This window comes from Hippocampus comes, unplaced genomic scaffold, assembly GCF_001891065.2.
Source record: "Hippocampus comes isolate QL1 unplaced genomic scaffold, H_comes_QL1_v1.1 scaffold17, whole genome shotgun sequence".
NCBI lineage: Eukaryota > Metazoa > Chordata > Actinopteri > Syngnathiformes > Syngnathidae > Hippocampus > Hippocampus comes.
The window spans coordinates 585,584-606,212 of NW_017805002.1; the positions used below are offsets into that span (position 1 = coordinate 585,584).

Here is a 20,629-nt window from a genome sequence, read left to right on the forward strand (position 1 = left end):
TTTTAAACTTTCAAGCGTGTTCCACAGCAACCAAACATTTGGTGACACTCCTAAAATTCGAGGCTATAAAACCTCCAGGAGAATGCGGTGATGCTCCTCGTCAGTGTATAAATTGCATGCGTCTTATATTCTGGAGAGAATGCAGCTGATTGAAACTATTCATCTGATGACAACGATGACGACGGTTGTTTCTGATTCATCATCAAGAGGGAAATAAGATCACATTTGACACCCTGTTGAATATCACAGTCAAAATAAGTGCTCTGATTGTGGAGGTTCTCTCGCCATTGTCATCCAAGTGATTAGTATTTCAGCCATGTGCAATATATGCATGGGTGCTCCTGCTTGGCCGCTAGACAAACTGGCTACAGACTAGAAAAGGAAAAAAAAATACCGCAACAATAGTGCTTGACCGTTCACTCGGTTCGTTCGGGTCATTGTGATTCCACTCGGGTCCAGTAGGTGGCGTTAAATGTGTGTCAAAGTGTTGCGGTCAAAACAAATCAAGACGATGATTCGGTCACCTGTGGACTCTGAATATGAAGCGCATTTTGGAGCAGTTTGCACCTGGACCCCCTGAGTGGTCGAACATGATTCAAATTTCAGACACGCCAGAAATTAATTCAATCTAATGATCAGGAGTCGCTAATTACTCATCGTTGCTCATGCACAGCGCATGACTAATAGTGCTTAATTTACACAGTCAGGAGTGTAGTGGGGGAGTATCGCAACCCGTTTTCTGAATCGGCTGCCTCTTCCCGCCCTTACATTTTCACAGTCATTAAAAAAATAAATAAATAAATGTCTATTCCTTTTCAACATGTCGTTACACGCTTTTTCCGAGAGGACTTTGAACGTATTGTAAACAATCGTTAAAGAAGTGACCAATCGCAGAGAGGAGATGAGACAGACAGATGTGCAATACGGAAAAAAAAAAACATGCACGTATATTTCCAAGATACATAAAAGCAATGGCAGATAAAATTGCATGATCAAGTCAATTAAATTGAACAAAAAGTTCCTTTTTTTGCTACAAATAATGCCTTTGTGCATCTATGCCAGCAACATACTGTGTTTCTATTATTGTTTTTTTTTTTTTTAGGGTGTGAGAGTGCTTCCGAAAGACTGTGACTCAAGTTAGGAAGACAGAAAAAAAAATCAATAAAATGAAAATAGAGCTGAGAGGAAGGCCAAACCTTAAACCTGCATTATTTTTAATGATCGCCATGGATTCCTCCCACCGCTTTTCTATGTCTTCCCTTTGTCCTTTCTCTTGGGCTCTCCGAATGAAAGCCTAAATAGGGGCCATGGCCTGATAGCTGGCCACTGACACGCTTGCACTCTGGAATTTTATTTCTCACTCTCTGTTTGTCAGGTGTCGTGTTGACATACAATATGGGCTGGATTTACACTGCAGGTACAAGTAGTTCCAATTCCATGCCTCTATCTGATTTATTTTTTCTATTTCCACGAATGTGCCAAAGAACAAAGAAAACAATTTGTCCGTACGTCATCATGATGATATACCGACCAAAAAAATAAGAATTCATCACCGCTCACAAATCGCCACACATTTACACAACAGAGCTTGTGTAGGCCCAATCTCATGTCAGCGCGTAGGAAGGTGTGGCTTGAGTCACGTCAGAGAACTATAAAAAGGGAATTAAAGGGAAAAAAAAAAAGATTACAGGTTCCCAAATGACACCTGAAGTGTCTTTTCTGCATTATATGAAACAAGATGTGTTAACATGAAGACATTTTTGTTTACTGGAAGAGCTGTAAGTGAAATCATTATACTGTATATAAAACGTGTGTGTGTGTGTGTGTGTGTGTGTGTGTGTGTGTGTGTGTGTGTGTGTGTGTGTGTGTGTGTGTGAGATGAGAATGCTACTTGGCGACTTTTATTTATTTTTTTGTTTTGCTGCAGCACACTGGGTAGATGCGGAATGAGATTGTGGACAAGTTCCGTCTCACGATGCCTGAAGGGTGCTTGAATGCTGCCGTAGACACTCAACAGGTGGTTCGCTTTGCACATCGGCATGATTTCATCCTCAAAAGCATAAGCTGATCCAGAAATACCGCTTTTACGAAGACGACGGTGCTCAGTTTCGATTGACATTCGACCGGCAGTGAATTGCACTCATCTGTTTTGAAGTTGAGTTACAATGAACGGTTCAGTGGGCGCAATTTTGATTCAAGTGACACATCTCAGATGTGCATCAGGGTGAAGAAAAAAAAAAAAAACACGTGGAATTGGATAGCATCAGACAGTATGACTGCTGACAGATCGGATAAAGCCCGTCGATGCGAGCATCACCTCATAAGAATCATTTTAGGCAATGACGTCATTGTCAGAGCGCAACAACACTGCTGTATCATGATCATTTTCAGTTTAATATTTTAGTATCCCTTCTTTGGCTCTTCACTACTTTAAACACATTAGTGTTTTGTTTTTGGGGGGGGGGTTGCTTCTGTAATCTCATTCAAGATTGTTTTTCTCTAAAGGATGACGAGGAATGATGTGAGGTGACTCATCCTCTCGCTCGCTCGTTCTGTCGCCGCTGCCTCTCCCTCATTTCTACATCAGCGCCCACCACGCCAGGCTTATCCACCCGTAACTTTTATGTCCCTCATCACTCTTTGCTGCGCAACCCTCCGCCCTCGTCTGGCAAATCCAATGCACCCATCTGTCTTTTTTTTAATCTGTGAAACCAAAATAAATGTTTCTTTTCTCCAGGTTGCAGGATGACTCACCGTATTTCTCTTAGTGGGCATGGTGGTAAAGTGGCCAAATGGCTGCTGTCTTGACAGGGGATGATGTAACAGGGGCAAGCCAGGATTAAAATGAAGACCAGATCGCAGCCCTGCTTCCTATCTTGAAATTTAAGAGACTCGATCCTTTTTTTTTTAAAAAAACATTTAACAGTTGTCCAGCAACCACAATTGAATCATTGCTTTTTTTTTTTTTTTTTTTTTAAATCAAGGCTCCACTCAGGAATTTAAATAGATTTGCACTCAAGCTGAACCAGTTTAGAGCAATGATAAGACCACAATATCACGAAAAAACACGGTCTTCTTGGAATTAAATATTTACAGAAAATGTTGAATGGAAAATGTGCTAAAATTGTGTTGGACCATATTTCTTGATCTGTTTGTTTGGAGTTATCACGATGCCACACAGCATATTTGATGTTATGGAATACAGGCCAGAAAAGAGCAACCAACTGAAATACTGTGAGGGTTACTGTAATTTCCTATGAATATGCAATTTTGGATGGGAAAAAAATGATTATTAAAATGCTAAAATTCTCAAGACTCGGGACTGATGAGCCAATGAGATGGGTCAGAGACTGTCTGAAATCTCATTGGTCATGTCTATGAGGAGTGGGGGGGGGGTGCTAACAAGAGCACAGAGGAAAGCAATAATCAGAAAGAATCCCAAGAGAAAAATGTTATTGTGTAATTTTTCAAGTAACATAACTCAATCAGATCCAGAAAACTTCTGTATATGATTTACGTGTAAGATGTTCATGGGCCATATTTTCATTTGTAATTTCCCTCCAGCTTTCTCCCCTTGCCTAGTTTGAAATGACAAAAAGCAATAATATGCAATGAGCACCAAATCAGCACGGCTAAGAGAAACTCAAAGCTATTTCTGCCTCGGGACTTTTTGTATTAAATAGAATCTGAATGCCACATAATGAAGTCATTATTTCCAGCCTCCACCGCTGAGCTGTGGCGAAGAGTTTTGTGTCAAGGAGTCCCCAGTATGTGTCATTTTTAAAATAACAGAATAAGTAGCGTGAAACATGACCTTGCATAACCACGTGATAGAACACAGTCGATGGCGCACATTTTGGTTTTTCGGGTTATGAGCTTTTAACCTTGTGTCATTGATTCTATTAAATATGGCGTCTCGTTTTGCACTCATAAATCTATATGGTACGTTGTATTATACAGAGACAACAACAAAAATCACTCACAGTGAAGTGAAACAACGCAAATGATCATTTGGGGTTGAGGATGAGCTGGCCTGATGAGTCAGGCCAGTAAACATTGAATAAATGAATAAGATGAAATCAAAACGTTTTTGATTTTTTTTTTGTTTGTTTCAACATTTATATTCCATTTTTTAGTTTTATTCATTTTTTATTGTGCAACACACATTTTTTGTGCATCAGGTTCAATCCTTCGATAAGGAACGAGGTTCAGTACTTTTATAAGGAACGGCATGAACAAGATCACATCATCAGGTTTCATAACATTGAGGCAGACGTACTGTTTTGTTTTGTTTTGTTTTGTTTTTTTAATCATTCAAATTGAACAATACAAACTTGGTCCTTTTTTTGGAGGGGCGGGGGTGCATTTCATTTAGTTCAGTGTTGGAACCTTCAGTTCAAAGTTATTATACACTATCTCCGTTCTTTAATACTTGTCTTCCTGCTTGGCAAGAGTTTATGGATGTGTTTCCGCGCCATGACTTTCTCTGCAGTAAAACACTGTAAAACTTTATCAACTTCCTCCATTCCACGGCTGCTTTCACACTTGAGTAAAAGTTTTTTAATATATTTTCGGAACTCTGGCTCTTCCATATGAACTCGACTGTGTATTGCACGCCGTGACATGATAACAATCCAAAATGAATGAGGGGATATTGCAGTGGGGATTATGAAAAACAGAATCATTGTGAAAGGACCGAGACGAGTGTCTTCACACTGTCAGTTGGCAAACAAATGAAAGCTTCAAAGAAATTTGCTGGCCCAAAACCTGCTGAGCCTCCATTTTGTGCTGCAAAACTATAACAACACCAGCCCATGTGCTTCGATCCAACACAAACAAATAAATAAAACCGCCCGTCCACAAAAAAAAAAATACTATTTTCTGAAACGTCAGATTTTTTTTAACCCTTTCATGCACCCTGTTGTCACCTGATAACATGATAAACTCTCCACTGTAGTGCCTGAAAGGGTTCATGTAGCTTTCCTACTACTGTATATTACATTTAATTCGATACCTGTGCGTGTTCTTTCTTTCTTTATTTATTTATTTCAATATTTTGCACCATTCTCTCACAAGAGTGAGTACGTACCCTCACACTTTCGTAAAAAAAAAAAAAAAAAATGTGACTTACTTCTCATAGAATATAACAACCGGTATAGGTCAGACGTAGAGAGGAAGAGCCACGGCGCAGATGGGGATGTTAGCCAGGACTGTGTCAGTTCATCCACCTTCAACAAAGAGCAAGCATTAAAACAAGAACAAGGCTTCACCGGATCAACTCATTCCAAACGCTTGACCAAAATGAACGAGTCACCCAAAAGAAAATGTGATGAATGAAAACGCTGACACTGACACTGTACCCACAGGGAGGAGGTCAGTTTAACCTGAGGTGTTCGCATAAATTAAGGAGAGTCTTTACCACGCCACACGTATACTTCGAATGTTTGAACATTTCAAGTCATCTGTCGGCCATTTATTTTCAAAGGGATGCGGTGACAAACATAATAAGACCCTTGAGCTCAATTTTCTCTTACGCTCGGCTACACCCAAATCGGATTCCTGAGAGGTGTGGGTGCCTCATTACGTTGGTAATGTGTCCTTTCACTGCTAAAAATGTGCTCTGCCAAGAGCGATGATGTCGAGGGATGAGGTGAATTTTTTTTTTTTTTCTCCATGTGCCTGTCGTGGCAGGCGGCAGATAAAGGCAGCAGGCTGGGTGACACCCATAGAGACATCGCCTGTAACCGGGTCTCTATGCGCAGCATTTATCACGTCCTATGAAATGTTGCAGGTGTTCTCTGGGCTCCATATGGCAGACATTTTGTTGACATAAAAATACGTGATTGGTGCCCTTAAGCATCCAACTCCTTCTATTATCATCATACTGCACTGTGTATCATTCTTCAGTCATCCATTCATGTCAGGGGGCAGTTAGGACATCAATCAATGCGCGGACTAAATGTGATACTCCCTAAAGGTGTCTGAGTGATGCCTGTCTGATTAAAAAGACACACAACATCACCAGTTGATAACTGAGCACATATTTAACAGGATGAATATGTCAGAACACACAAAAAAAATTGTGGATAAATGCATGACTTGGTTTAAAAGTAGTGAAGATTCAATTTTAATCTAATTCATATCGCTCCACAAATATCCCAAGAAAAGTATCTGTCATAGTTTATCCAATGACAATTTGACATTTGCAACCAGATTTTAGCAAGGATCATGCAAGTTGACACACATGATTTGCTTTTGCGGGCCACATAATATGATGTGGCGGGACGGATCTGGCCCCCAGGCCTTGAGTTTGACACATATGCTCGAGATTTTTTTTAAAAACTCTTCTTCTTCTCTGTTCCTTAATCCACCCTGTTGAAAATGGGTCCTGTAATATTCGTTGCAATAGGTTCGTCTTTTTCTTCCACTAAAAAAAGTGGCTATGTAGAAATCTAATTATTCATTTGGCCGATTCAATAATTGGTTGGTGGGTTTATTGTCAATAATGACGTAAGAAATATTTCTCAAATTGAAAATAAACACCAAAAAGGAATGCTGGAGCCGAGATTCAAACACTGAAACTCACAACTTTGCAGCTGACATTTTTTTTATTTTTATTAATGATGTTTTTTGCGTGGTTAATAGTAGGTTGATCTCTGAGCTCCTCACTTGGATGAAAATGAGTGAGCCGACTGCAATTTGGTGCAACGCCACTTTAACCTTGCTCTGTATTAAAACACCTCTCGAATGGAACACCATTAGCTTCCATGACTACGTGCACCTGCACTGCATCTATTTGCAAGTCATCAAAGTCGCAATTGAGTCCGTTTTGGAAACTGTTGCCCTGAGAGCGGTTTTCACCTGTCGGTCACGGTTTGCACCCTTGTCCTTCTTCCGACCACTCTGATCCCCGTTTGTATTTCCATCGCCCACCTGGAGCTTGTTATTCTCCGAGTATTTAGCTGCCGGGGATCTGGCCCCCAGGCCTTGAGTTTGACACACATATGCTCTAGATTTTTTTTAAAAACTCTTCTTCTTCTCTGTTCCTTAATCCACCCTGTTGAAAATGGGTCCTGTAATATTCGTTGCAATAGGTTCGTCTTTTTCTTCCACTAAAAAAAGTGGCTATGTAGAAATCTAATTATTCATTTGGCCGATTCAATAATTGGTTGGTGGGTTTATTGTCAATAATGACGTAAGAAATATTTCTCAAATTGAAAATAAACACCAAAAAGGAATGCTGGAGCCGAGATTCAAACACTGAAACTCACAACTTTGCAGCTGACATTTTTTTTATTTTTATTAATGATGTTTTTTGCGTGGTTAATAGTAGGTTGATCTCTGAGCTCCTCACTTGGATGAAAATGAGTGAGCCGACTGCAATTTGGTGCAACGCCACTTTAACCTTGCTCTGTATTAAAACACCTCTCGAATGGAACACCATTAGCTTCCATGACTACGTGCACCTGCACTGCATCTATTTGCAAGTCATCAAAGTCGCAATTGAGTCCGTTTTGGAAACTGTTGCCCTGAGAGCGGTTTTCACCTGTCGGTCACGGTTTGCACCCTTGTCCTTCTTCCGACCACTCTGATCCCCGTTTGTATTTCCATCGCCCACCTGGAGCTTGTTATTCTCCGAGTATTTAGCTGCCTGCTGTTGTTCGACAATCCTTCTACCGGCTTGTATCTCATTTCCCGTCTAGTGCTTTGTTTTGCTGCTACTGAGCCTCTTTGTTTCGCGCTGTTAATCAGGAAAGGCTTCATCGGGTCATCAAGTCCATTCGGAGAAAAAAAATTGAGAAAATGTGGAATATTGAGGGCGTGTTCTTGTGGCACACAAAAATATAAAGGAGGAAAAAACATCTGTTGATGTTCAACATCTGCGGAAAGACAAAAAAAAAGATTCACCTCTCCATCAAACATTAACAATTACAAGGTGACTTAAGCCGATGAAGTATCTGTTAAATGCTGATGTTAAATTTTCAATTATTATCATTTTATGTTTGAGCGTTAAATTCTTAACTTACACGTTTTTTTTTATGTTGACAGCGTCTGATTGAAGAAAAGGAAAGCAGGAAGTGTTTTAGTTGCGTTCTCGATCGTGCTGCAGTGCGTACGTCCTTTCAATAAAACTGCGTTCAAACTGAATCAGTCTCTCCTTTTTGCCGTTCCACAAATTTACGCACTCCTCGACTTACATATCAATGCTCAGCATTAGTGAAAATGTTTGACTCACTCACGGTGATGGAAAAATAATTGAAACTGCAGTCTGGTCTTCTCTCGGGATTTCACTTGGGGCAAGCCACCTGAGTTCAATTTGGCATTCGTTCCTTGTGTGAAAATCAGCCTATTGACTAGCGCGGCCTGGATTCACAGAAATAAGATAAGTATTGATTTTTTTGACTCCCAAACAGAGCGGGTGTGTATGCATATTGATGACATCTAGTGGCGATGTTTCCAAACGACGTTCAAGCAAATGAACACCGTGCAATAAAATGCTTAGTTGGACTGTTTATTGCCATAATTGATTCTATACATGCCCGGCTGGTTGAAGCCACAATGCCAAGTTTACACAATAATCAAACCATGCACATTCAGTAAAATGCGATTTGCAGTATTTATTTCTTTATTTTCACTCCCAAACTCTTTTTTTCTCTTCTATATTTCTTTTTCTTGGGTGAACAACATGTTTTCAACTCTATGTGCAGACAACACCCAAAAAAACACTAACAACTAAGCTAAAACGCTTACTGATTAACTTGAATGGCTCATTTTCTAAAGACCAAGCATGCAAGAGTCAACTTTGAAACTTTTTCCCATGCGCAGTCAAATTATGCAAAGGATGAAACGAAATACCTGAAGGGAGATGTTCTCACACGGTACTTTGCATAAAATAAGTACAGTACGTGACTAGCGGAGAAAAATTAATCACATTTACCTTTTAATCATTAGACCTGGCTGAAGAAAACGGGGTCCTCTTGTGGTAAATTGAACAAACTGCGTGCATAGAAAGTAAACACACGAACACCACTGGTGTTAAGTGTGAGAACAGAAGGGTTAGATGGCATCATTTGTACTTCAAAAAAATAAAGCCATTAATAACAAACAACAATTTGGATCACATCTAGCTGTGATTTCTGTGATTATATATTAACTGGGCCTTAAAATGACCACAGGTCCTTCCCCCGCCCTTTTCCTTGTCAACTTGACCCATCATGAACTTATTCACTCCCCACTCCATTCTCACCGGGCTCTCTTGTCCGTCCATTTTTTCGCTCAAACTTGGCAGTGATCTGAGCCAGGCTCTTGCCTTTCGTCTCTGGGAACGTGAGCCCTATAAACACAGCCGACAGCAAACACACCGCCAGGAACGGCAGTAAGCAGAGGTTACCCAGACTGCTGACGATGAAGGGAAAAATCATCGCCACCAGAAGCAGACTGAGCCACATTAGCGATCCGGCGACCATGTATGCTGCTGCCCGGGCCGACTGGTCGAAGATCTCCGCCGGTAAGACGCCTGTCACGCCTGCTGGGCCCAATCCGAAGCTAAGGATGTAGCCGAACACGCATACCATGCTGAGGTAAGCCATCCCTTCGACTCCTTGTTTTTGGAGTGTGAGGGCGACGGTGAAGACGATAGACCAGAAAGACATAAGAGTGTAGCCCCCAACAAGAAGACACTTGCGGCCCACTCGTTCAATCAAAAAGTTGCTCAGGATGGAAGCAGTCAGCTCAGATGCCCCTGTGCCAATGGTGGCGTATTGGATTCTATCTGCAGGGATGCCCGCCTGAAGAAATATGTAGGAAGCGTAGAAATAGATGGAGTCGTTGCCGCACAGCATCATGGCACTGCTTGCCACCGCGACTGTTCGGAGTTGAGGTCGTAGGTCGGGATCCTTAAAAAGGGACCAGAATGTCTTCGCCGAAACCGCTGATCCGGAATCAGTGTGCATCTGCTGTTCTTCAAGCATTTCATTCATTTCTAACGTTGGAGCCACGCCGCCACGGAGTCTTTCGAGTGCCTGGACGCATGCTTCCATGTCCCCTCTGTCAATGAGCAGGTATCTGGGGCTTTCCGGGAACCAGGGTAGCGTCAGCACCTGGATCAACCCAGGAAGCATGTTGCTGGCTAGTAAGTAGGGCCAAAGAGGTTCCGTTCCCATCACCTCGGTCAGTCCCACAACTTGACCTAAGAAAATCCCAAAGGCTGTGAAAACAGCGGAGGAAAAAGCCACGGCGCCCCGCAGGTGTTTGGGGGCACTTTCCCCAAAGTACATCGGCTGGACATTCATGCTGAGCCCTGAATTAATACCCACAAGGAACCGAGCGAAGATGATCATCTCAAACGACCTTGCGACCCTGCACAGCAGAAAAAACAAACCCCCGACGAACAAAAAGACGTTGTTAAAAAGCAACGAATTCTTCCTTCCAAAGCGCACCGCCATCGGACCGGCTAGCAAGGCCCCGAATAGACATCCCAGTGAGAAAGCGGATACAATAAGAGTCCAAACCAGAGTCACATGGGGAGTATCCAAGCTTGTGCCCCAGCGTGCTGCGTAGGTATTATTGATGAACGTTTGGATGTAGCCGGTGGGCGAATTGATAATGGAAATATTGTATCCATACTGGAAGGTGCCTCCAATGGCAGCGGAGCAAACCGTCAGAGCCAATGTTCTGGAACTCGATGGCTTGCTGGTTTCTTCTTGTTTCACAGTTCCTGGCGGCTGCATGGCAGGCATGGTGGCCCTTTGAATAATCTAGTGAAAGAACGAAACTGTCCAAACGACGATCGAGGATCGTTCGTTTTCAGCATCTCTTCCCATATGAGGAGCAGTGTCGTTCCCGACACCTTTGTGTCAGCGGTGAAACAAGTGAAATCACTTAAGTATTCGAGTCCAGTTAAATATAAACCATATTTCATAGCTGTGGGCCACGATTTGTGCTCACCATAATAAAGTACTGGGTAGAAACATATTAACCCCATCGTCATGCTGTTTAAGTGAGCTTTAAAAGAAATTCGATGGTATGTGTGATGACCTTCAAGGTTGACTTGACCGCCAACAGTAAAAACCGTCTAAAAGTCTGAAATGCAAATCAGTTCGAGGGAGTTGAATTGAATACCTTTACTTTGCCGACTATATTGCCTGAGCCACCGAGTGGACTTGCCATCGTCGCTCAACTTCCCGAAGCTGATGTCCCAATGTTAGCCCTCTAGAGGGGAGTGAGCCGCAGCCAACTTTAACAACGGGTAAAGTGAACCGTCGAGTTGGGATGTTTTCACGGTGGCAAGTTGTCTAATTAGAAAATAAAAATGGATGCACAGCAGTGTTGAAAATAATGATGACAACTGAGACGTCAGAAAAGTCACAAAGTGGGGAAGGTCATCGGGTTTAATTGTCTTGAGATAGATACGGTTTCCATATTTATTTTCCCTTTTGCTTTGTTCATATCCCCCCCCCACACACACACACACACATATATATTCATACAGCTATATACACATATGCAAATATATCTTTAGCATTTGGAGAAGCAATATTGACAAACAGTACAGAGATGTGCAACATGCATGAGCAAAACCTGAATTCCCTTGTTTGCTTTTTGGGTCTGACTTGACGTGACTGATTCCCTACAAGAACGGGTTTCAAGAATTTTTCTCAGTAAGGAGAATACGACTCTTTGGACTTGCGAGCACTCTCAGAAAGAACCCGACAGCCTGACGAGGCCATATACAGCAGAAGCAGCAGCAGCAGCAGCTGAACCAGCAATCGATTGCATTTCATTCAAATGACAGTACTGTAGAACGTTCATTTGTGAATGTGACATTTGCTCTTTGGCACCAAGTGACAGAAACTGGGACAACCAGTGCCGATTTTTGCATGGATGCATTTCTGCATTCATGAACTTGAGCATTGCAACATCATGCCGTTCGTTCAACTGAAACCTCATAAAAAAAAAAAAAAAAAAAAAAAACTTTGGTACGATAAATGATTACACACTTCCAAGTACGTAGTGTTAGGGGCCCTGCGGTTGAAATTATGCATAAATGACAAATGGCACAAAACTGTGGAGCATGATACCGTATTCAGTTTACACAGTCGGGAAGTGCGAGTAATAAACATCAGCGACTTATTCTTAACATGCTCTCAAGGGCACCTTTCCCATTTTTTATGACCATTGCAACAAATGTTATTTAATGCCACAGGTACATCAGTGAGGTGAGAGTACAGTACAGTACGTCGTCTTCCAACAGCATGTGATTTTTTTTTTTTTTTTAAAAAAGGCTACACTGTCCTATGAGGTCGTCAAACAGAAATGGAAGATTATTTTGGTGGTGATGCAGCAAGCAATTCTGCACAGACTATCAGACACGGGGATCTGGAAGATACATAAGATGGCCACAGTTCCCTGAGTTCAGTCTTCTTGGTCAAAGTCTTTTGGTACGGACAAGTAGCTGTTGACTGTCTCCTGCACGTTGGGATCCTCCACTGGCTCATTCACCTGCTCCGCCGGCATCTTTCGTCCATTCTTTCGATCGAACTCCGCGGTGATCTCAGCCAGGCTCTTGCCTTTCGTCTCTGGGACCGTGAGCCCCAAAAACACAGCTGACAGGAAACACACAGCCAAGAACGGCAGGAAGCAGATGCTCCCCAGACCGCTGACGATAAAGGGAAACAACATTCCCACCAGGAATAGACTGAGCCACATTAGCGATCCGGCGACCATGTACGCCGCCGGCCGGGCCGTCTGGTCGAAGATCTCCGCGGGCAGGATTCCCGTCACACCTGCTGGGCCCAAGCCGAAGCTAAGGATGTAGCCGAACACGCATACCATGCTGAGGTAAGCCATCCCTTCGACTCCTTGTTTTTGGAGTGTGAGGGCTACGGTGAAGATTATGGTCCAGCAAGACATAAGAGTGTAGCCCCCAACAATAAGACACTTGCGGCCCACTCGTTCAATCAGAAAGTTGCTCAGGATGGAAGCAGTCAGCTCAGATGCCCCTGTGCCAATGGTGGCGTATTGGATTCTATCTGCAGGGATGCCCGCCTGAAGAAATATGTAGGAAGCGTAGAAATAGATGGAGTCGTTGCCGCAGAGCATCATGGCACTGCTTGCCACCATGACTGTTCGGAGCTGGGATCGTAAATCAGGATCCGTAAAAAGGGACCAGGGTGTCTTTGCAGAAGATGCAGATCCAGGATCTGAATACCTCTGCTGTTCTTCCAGTATTTCCTGTATTTCTAGAACAGGGGCCACACCACCACGGAGTCTTGCAAGTGCCCGGACGCATCCTTCCCTGTCCCCCTTGTCAATGAGTAGGTATCTTGGACTTTCGGGGAACCAGGGTAGCGTCAGCACCTGGATCAACCCAGGAAGCATGTTGCTGGCTAGTAAGTAGGGCCAGAGAGGTTCTGTTCCCAACACCACGGTCAGTCCCACAACTTGACCTAAGAAAATGCCTAAGGCCGTGAAAACAGCGGAGGAAAATGCCACGGCGCCCCTGAGGTGTTTGGGGGCACTTTCCCCAAAGTACATAGGCTGGACATTCATACTGACCCCTGAATTAATGCCCACAAGAAACCGTGCGAAGATGATCATCTCGAACGACCTTGCGATTCTGCACAACAAAACCAAAATAGTAGCTACTAGCAAAAAAGAGTTGTTGAAAAGCAGAGAATTCTTCCTTCCAAAGCGCACCGCCATCGGTCCAGCCAGGAGGGCTCCAAGTAGACCACCAAGTGGGAAAGCTGATACAATCAGAGTCCAAACCAGAGTCACGTGGGTAGTCGCCAAGCCTGTGCCACTGCGTGCTGCGTAGGTATTATTGATGAACGTTTGGATGTAGCCGGTGGGCGAATTGATAATGGAAATATTGTATCCATACTGGAAGGTGCCTCCAATGGCAGCGGAGCAAACCGTCAGAGCAAGTGTTTTGGAACTTGATCCTTTGCCGGCCGCTTCCTCTTCCGCATTTCCTGTCGTTTTTTTGTGAGACATGGTTGTTCCACAAAGGAAAACAAATGGTGGTCTTCACAACACCACAGTGAGTTATCCTAAAATCTCATTTCCAACGCTTAGCGTATCTTCGGATTCTGAGAATGAACCTGCTGAGGTTGCAAGACAAAATAACGGCGCCAATAGAGAACCAGTCAAATCAAATCAAACGGGAACTTCCTCAATGTCTGCTGTCAGGAGGAATGTTTTCGATGTGTTCACTCCCAATTAATATTCACAACGCAATAATTAAACTATATCATCATGCATATACTAGTTAATGTCTCTATAACTGGATCTATAACTGTAAATTAAAGATTATAGTGCGTTGGCGAAAGCATTTTTCCCTGAAAGAACAAATGTCGGGATAATTATTGGACTATTTCAATGTATCCTGATTGGGTTTGTTGCGCTGTCGTCATTAGAATGCGACTATTATTGTCGTGTGTAGGAGGATAAATGTAAGTAACAGCTGATATATCTTTCTTTTGTTTTTTTGAACAGAAATATACAGACCACTAGCATCATATTAAGGAATGAGTTTTGATTCACAAACGTGAGTTCATCAGAAGTGTTTATTAAGTTAATATGAAGTACCTTGGTGTCGGTAACATTGATGTAGGATACCAGGGAAGATGAAAACGTTTGCCTTCGTGGTCAAAAAACAGTGTGTCATCTTGTTTTAACTTCAGTTAGTACAATTCGAAATGTATCAAGACATTTCTATCGATTGTGTTTTGCGCGTTGTCTTTCCTTTTTTAGTTCAAGCCACATAACTGACTGACATTAACTGCAATTTTCTTCAAAGCAGTTTTGTCTGAATGCAGTAGGCGTTGTTATGTCATCATTTTCAACTATGCACTTACCCATTTCCGTTTTTTTGAGTAAATCTAAATTGTTGTCCAACAGGGCGCCTTCGCCAACCAAAAAGGAGGATGACAAGAGTAAACAAGGAGTTAAACGGAAATCAGGAGCCTCGAAAGATGGGGCTGAAAAAGATCAGGGCAGAGTGAAGAGCCAAACACGACCCGGTGCGCACAGTGGGACCAGCAGGTCAGATCTAAAAATATAAATGTGGAACTTGTCAAATAAAACAATTAAAGCACCCTCATATCCTTCAACGGTACCAGTGAGCAAAAAAAGTATTCCTCCCACTTCTTGGCCCAGTTCCAGTTCCAGTAGCGGCTCGGGTTCAAGTAATGGCTCATCCACAAGCTCCTCCGGTTCTTCGAGCTCCCGCTCATCTTCGTCGTCGCCAAGCCCCAACCGACAACGACCCAACCGACGACGCTCCCTCTCAAAGTACAAAATTCCCAGTTATATTTTAAACTAAGCAAACAGTGACTCCATTTACATTTGAAGAGAATATCGGAACTCTTCCACAACAAATCAAAATGATCTTATTGCAGTGTATTTGGAACAAAATAACAGGAGTGGATATTTGCTGACTACAGACCCAAAGTGATCAAGAAAGATGATCGGGAACGGCGGAAGAAGAGTCCCGCTCCAAAACCCACCAAGGTCTATCTGGGCCGACTAACAAGGAATGTCATCAAGGTGAATGCACCAACACTTTGGAAAACTCTGGTTGAGCTACACAGGAACAGGAAACCTCTACGGTTACTCAAGAAACTAAAGAGTAAACATAAAAACAAATCTGCCTTTACATGGAGAGGCCACGATCTTTCGAGTGCTTTGTAGCATGCCTGCATCACAGAATTTGAGTATTCTTGCTTTTCTTGTGTGGGTTTTTTTTTTCATTGAAGACTCGAAATTGCGACCAAAAAAAAAAAAAATGATGTCGCAAGGTTTATCTGTGATGACACGACAGTTGAGTTAAAGGATAAAAGAGCTAAGCATTCTTTCCTAAGTAGTCAAGCGGGCACTGGATGTGATGGCCGGTTGTGTATTTAGTCTTTGAAAAATAGTGTCGGATATTCATGTAGTACTTCAAATAAGCATTGGTTCAGCCCACTGAGTAATTTCTCTTTGTCTTTGATGAATTTGGGGTTCTGTGACAACATATGCTGTGGAAAAAGTCACTGAACCATTGATCCTTTAAGTGTGAGACGTTAATTTGGATTTGGAAAAAGTGAGTGAGTGCTGTGACTGTCTCTTTGCCGTGTGAAGGAACACATCCAGGAGATCTTCTCCACCTATGGCAAGATCAAGATGATCGACATGCCCATGAACCGCGTTCACCCTCATCTGTCCAAGGGCTATGCGTACATCGAGTTTGAGACCTCCGAGGAAGCCGAGAAGGCTCTCAAACACATGGATGGAGGTAGAGGATGCTGTGGTGGGCTTGAAAGGCTGGACCGATGTTAATTCACCTTCTGGCCTTGTTTTATTTTTACTCTGCTTTCAGCTTGCTGGTGGCTATTTTTGGGCCATATATGTTGTTTGTAAAAAAAAAAAAAAAAAAAAAAATCAAGCAAGGTCCAGAGAGCGAATGGGATTTTTCCTTTTTTTTTTAAATCTTCCCAGGACAGATTGACGGTCAGGAGATTACAGTCATAGCCGTTCTGACACCTACAGTGCGCGCCCCACCTCGGAGGATGTCCCCTCCCCGCAGAATGCCGCCTCCACCCCCGATGTGGCGACGCTCTCCGCCTCGCGTGAGGAGAAGGTGAGCGCCAGAGCTCAGGCAGGGTCACGCACCGTCTCGCAAGGTGATTCTTTTTCTTGTCATTCAGGTCGCCAAGGCGACGCTCCCCAGTCCGGCGCAGGTCCCGGTCACCTGGTCGCCGTCGCCACCGGTCACGCTCTAGTTCCAACTCCTCCCGCTAGAGAAAATAATTGCCCACCGCAAAAAAAAAAGAAAAAAAAAAAAAAACATGACACAAGAAGAAACATTTGTTGTGTGAATCCCTTTTTTCCCCCTCTTTCCTTTTTTTATATCACTTTCAAAGCAACATTGGAATACTGTGTGCAGCTGTTACTTTCCCCAGTCCAATTTTTTTTTTTTGATGTGAGGGGGCAAAAAGATTAAAGGCAAGATCTATAATTGCACAAGAATTTCCAATCTAATTGCTTTTGGGTCATCCCGGAGAGGTGCTAGTGGACATCAACTTTTCATTGTAATCATCATGAAATATACCGCTCTCTAGTGGACAGTTGCACTCATTTAAGCCACTGAAGTTGTTTTATACGTTTATGGTTGCTATGGAAATGTACTGTACCAAACTACATACTGCTGCTGTGTTAATTGATTTTTAAAGAAATGATTGTGATTGCTGACATTTTCCTGAAGTGTAGGGAATATGCAGAAAATTTATTCAATTAACAACATTCAAATATATAGACATTTCAATGATCCTAAAATAACACATGATAAGCGAATGCAGAAGTAGAGTGCGCATTTCCCATTTCATCTTATTGGGAGCGTTTATGAAAAGGAGAATGTGTGAGCAATTTATTAATAAATACAACCAAAGTGGCACATAATTAAAAGTTTGACATTCTTTTACTATCCCGCATTGATGAGTAGATTCAGAAATGTGAAGAGGCTTGACCTTGTCTGCCAACGAAAATCCTTTTTTAAGTTTGTCGACACCGCAAACAAAACACCAAGCCATCTTCACAAAGCATTCACAACTCTCCTCGTTGCTCGATCAAAAGCCGCCGGAACACAACCATGATGCACGCGGCGATAGAATAAATCGATAAAACCGCTCATCCAGCGACGAAGTGGAGGAATTTTTCAGTCAAAACGCCAACTGTGACAAACCTGACAAAACACAAACGCGGATGGGCTTGTAAATTAAATGGTTGGGTACCGACATGATTTCAAGAAGCGTACAATGTTAAGAAGCATTACCCAGACTGAGCTTGTCCTTGGTGGCCCAGCAGATGCTGTAGTGCTGGAGGAGTTGCTGCAACAGCTCCTTCTCGTCCAGGAACTCCAGTCGTTCAATTCTGCGATGAAGATGAGCCAAGAATATGACGCAAGTTAGTGTTTTCTGGGTTGTTTTTCATTTTAATGTTCCTATGAAAACTGCCCCGGCGGCTTATTATAACAGAATGATGAATACCAACGTGTACTGTGACACACTTAAGCATATCATGATCCCATCCCTTTCCGGAGAGCGCGTACTACCTTGCCACATCTTCCTGAGGAAGCATACTGTAGACTGTCACCATGTCCAGAGCATCCGCATGATCCCAGCCAGTCCTGAGAAACCGATCCTTCTGCAAACCATTTCGAAAGGAGCAGTGTAATGAGAATTTTAATTGCTCGTATACTGATCGTTGGGTCTTTGGAGTCCAAAATTACACAAGCAAGTAGATCTGTCCTCTGCCCAGTTCTGAATAAGTTGTGAGCCAGCCTTTACACAAGATTACCTGAGAGTCCAAAGATCGGCAGACTTCGACTCCGGCCAGTGTGCATTGACGCCGCTGAAGGTTCTCAATCATCACTTGGCCAAAACGGTCGCTCATGTTCACCTGGACATGTAACATGCACACCTGCGAGATCATCTCAAGACTCACTGAACACTTTTGCAGATAGATGTTCAGTTTTGATTCATACTTCGAGTTATGCGTTTAATTTTATTAAAATATTTGAATTAAAATAAAAGTCAAGGTACCTCCGTATTAGGATTGTGGTTACCTGTTCGTAGTTGATGAACATGGCTGTGTGAAAGGTGTTTGCAGCCCAATGAACCAAATTGGAGGATTGTGCGGGTGTCATGTAGACCAACACACACTCTGAAAGCAGCAAAGCAGGCAACCTAGAGGACAAAATTAAGCGCAGTGTAATGATCATCCGCTTGTGCGCAAGTACATTTTCATCTTCAAGATAGAGATGAAACCCACATTTCATGCTCACATACTCTGGGTTAAGATGGTACTTCTTCAGTTGTTCATCCAAAGTAGCGATGTCTCGGAGGTCCGAGCCAATGATGCAATATCGATCTGAGTCAAGGCTGTGGGCATCTGAGGAAATGAATGCACAAAAGTACTAATTGCTAATATTTGTTGAACACTTAACAACATTGACATGAGCTTTGAGGCTTACCGAGTAGCAAGGAATCTGTTGAATGGGTTTCGATGATAGGCTTGGATAAGTGTGGTTTGGTCCTAGTTGAATAGACATTAGAATGCAAAAATATAACCGCGCTGTTGCTCAGACAAATCAGATCGACATTCGAATACAGTGACGTAGTGGGCCTACGCCTCCCTAAAAAGTAAAGTATATTTAAGACTAAATAAGCCATGTACTTCAATAAAAAATTGTTTGCAAAGATTAAATGCAAATGTATTACTATATACAGATAAAGACACAAAAATATTACCAAACTACCTGGCTATCTTACTTTATATAGTGTATTTTCCTGGCCACAACAGTAGGAAAGTCAACTTCAAAATACTTCTTGGGCAAGAGGTCTTCATCCTGTTACAAACACACCATGATCGCAGGCCTTCAACGCTTGCTGCAGATGATGATGATAATCGTTTGTACTCAGTAGGCAAGCAAACAGACCTTAAGTCTCCAGAAGGTGGTGTCCAATCCAGCACCAAGATTGATTACTTGACAGTCACGTTGTGTTTTCTTTATGAATGCATCAAGGAGATGGTTGACACCTCTAACACGGCCATAGTAACCTGTAAGATAAAGACAGGAACAATCAGTTTGACCAACACACTGGCTCGAGGTTGTCGACAGTTACTGATCATGGAAACATTACCTCTATTGATTTCAGGCGCCTTCCGTTCACCAACAGATCTTACAAAATACTGGATGTAAGGGTCTTTCCAGTAGCCTTTACTAATGGCAAACCTAGAAAGCAGACATCATTAAACCTTTTTCAAATAAACATCAGTGCAACCTGCACTGTTTATAAGCACACACTTCACCTTTTGCACGCCGTGGCATCATCACACGTCGCCCTCACCGCTTCATCGGAAGTATCCGTGTCAGTGAAGGGGTGCCGAGTTGCCATGAACGATCCTAAATTCAACGTTTGCGAAACTGAAATATCAACTCTACCATTGCACTCTTGTTATTCCCCTGCAGGAGGCTAGCTGCCAGGCTAACGACGCCAGCAGAGTATCCTTATTGCACAAGGCAGGGACAAATTAACAAATAAATTTAAACCCACTGTCAGTTTAACAGAATAACGTGATGACCACGACAGTAATCAAAACAAACAACATTCAACTTCACAGTGGAATATCATGCTTGCGGACGGCCGACTGTAATGGCGGTTTTGGACCGGAAGTAAAACGTAGGTACTTCTTCGCTGGTATTTAAGGCAATCGGTAAATGGATTTGACGTTCATTACCGCTCTCTGCTGGACTGGAGCGGCAATGACCCTCAAACCCGATTCCTTTTCTAATTAACTGTAAAAACAGTTATTTAAATACTGTACAAGCTCAAACATCAGTTTGAACAATTATAAACATTTCTATAGCGTAACAAATATGGTCTCATCAAATAAAAGCCCTAAATGCTTTTTTTCCTGCTATTGTGGAAAAAAAGTGAAACTTCATATCATTGAAACTATATATATGAGTAAGACTAAAAAATATCAAATTGAAATCAAATGACGATTCGGTGACGTTCTTCCGCTCCCCCGTTCCGCTCTCTCTCTCTCTCTCTCTCTCTCTCTCTCTCTCTCTCTCTCCCTC

At 42.6% G+C, this 20,629-nt stretch overlaps 2 protein-coding genes and 2 pseudogenes across 6 annotated transcripts; 1 reads left to right on the forward strand and 3 right to left on the reverse strand.

Moving 5' to 3' along the window:
• Positions 1-8,493: 8,493 nt before the first annotated feature.
• On the reverse strand, positions 8,494-11,223 carry LOC109508168 (solute carrier family 2, facilitated glucose transporter member 11 pseudogene; annotated as a pseudogene).
• A 141-nt stretch (positions 11,224-11,364) lies between these two features.
• LOC109508160 (solute carrier family 2, facilitated glucose transporter member 11 pseudogene) lies at positions 11,365-14,211 on the reverse strand (annotated as a pseudogene).
• On the forward strand, positions 12,818-17,208 carry LOC109508186 (RNA-binding protein with serine-rich domain 1). Of its 5 annotated transcripts, none has more exons than XM_019858083.1 (7): positions 12,818-12,840; positions 14,905-15,048; positions 15,163-15,297; positions 15,450-15,552; positions 16,126-16,279; positions 16,483-16,624; positions 16,692-17,208. In XM_019858083.1, exons 1-7 carry the CDS (start codon positions 12,833-12,835, stop codon positions 16,783-16,785), a joined length of 780 nt encoding a protein of 259 aa, XP_019713642.1. In that variant the 5' UTR covers positions 12,818-12,832; the 3' UTR covers positions 16,786-17,208. The 5 variants fall into 5 exon arrangements, with proteins under 5 accessions (XP_019713642.1, XP_019713654.1, XP_019713635.1 ...); XM_019858095.1 differs by lacking the exon at positions 12,818-12,840 and adding an exon at positions 14,370-14,456; XM_019858076.1 differs by lacking the exon at positions 12,818-12,840 and adding an exon at positions 14,422-14,551 and having other exon boundaries at positions 15,169-15,297.
• Positions 17,209-17,243: 35 nt separating this feature from the next.
• Positions 17,244-20,228, reverse strand: lcmt1 (leucine carboxyl methyltransferase 1). Its single transcript, XM_019858058.1, has 11 exons — positions 19,855-20,228; positions 19,686-19,777; positions 19,481-19,602; positions 19,314-19,390; positions 19,016-19,077; positions 18,831-18,933; positions 18,608-18,728; positions 18,340-18,441; positions 18,095-18,186; positions 17,816-17,913; positions 17,244-17,725 (listed from the first exon to the last, which is right to left on the reverse strand). Exons 1-11 carry the CDS (start codon positions 19,938-19,940, stop codon positions 17,703-17,705), a joined length of 978 nt encoding a protein of 325 aa, XP_019713617.1. The 5' UTR covers positions 19,941-20,228; the 3' UTR covers positions 17,244-17,702.
• Between the last annotated feature and the right edge of the window lie 401 nt (positions 20,229-20,629).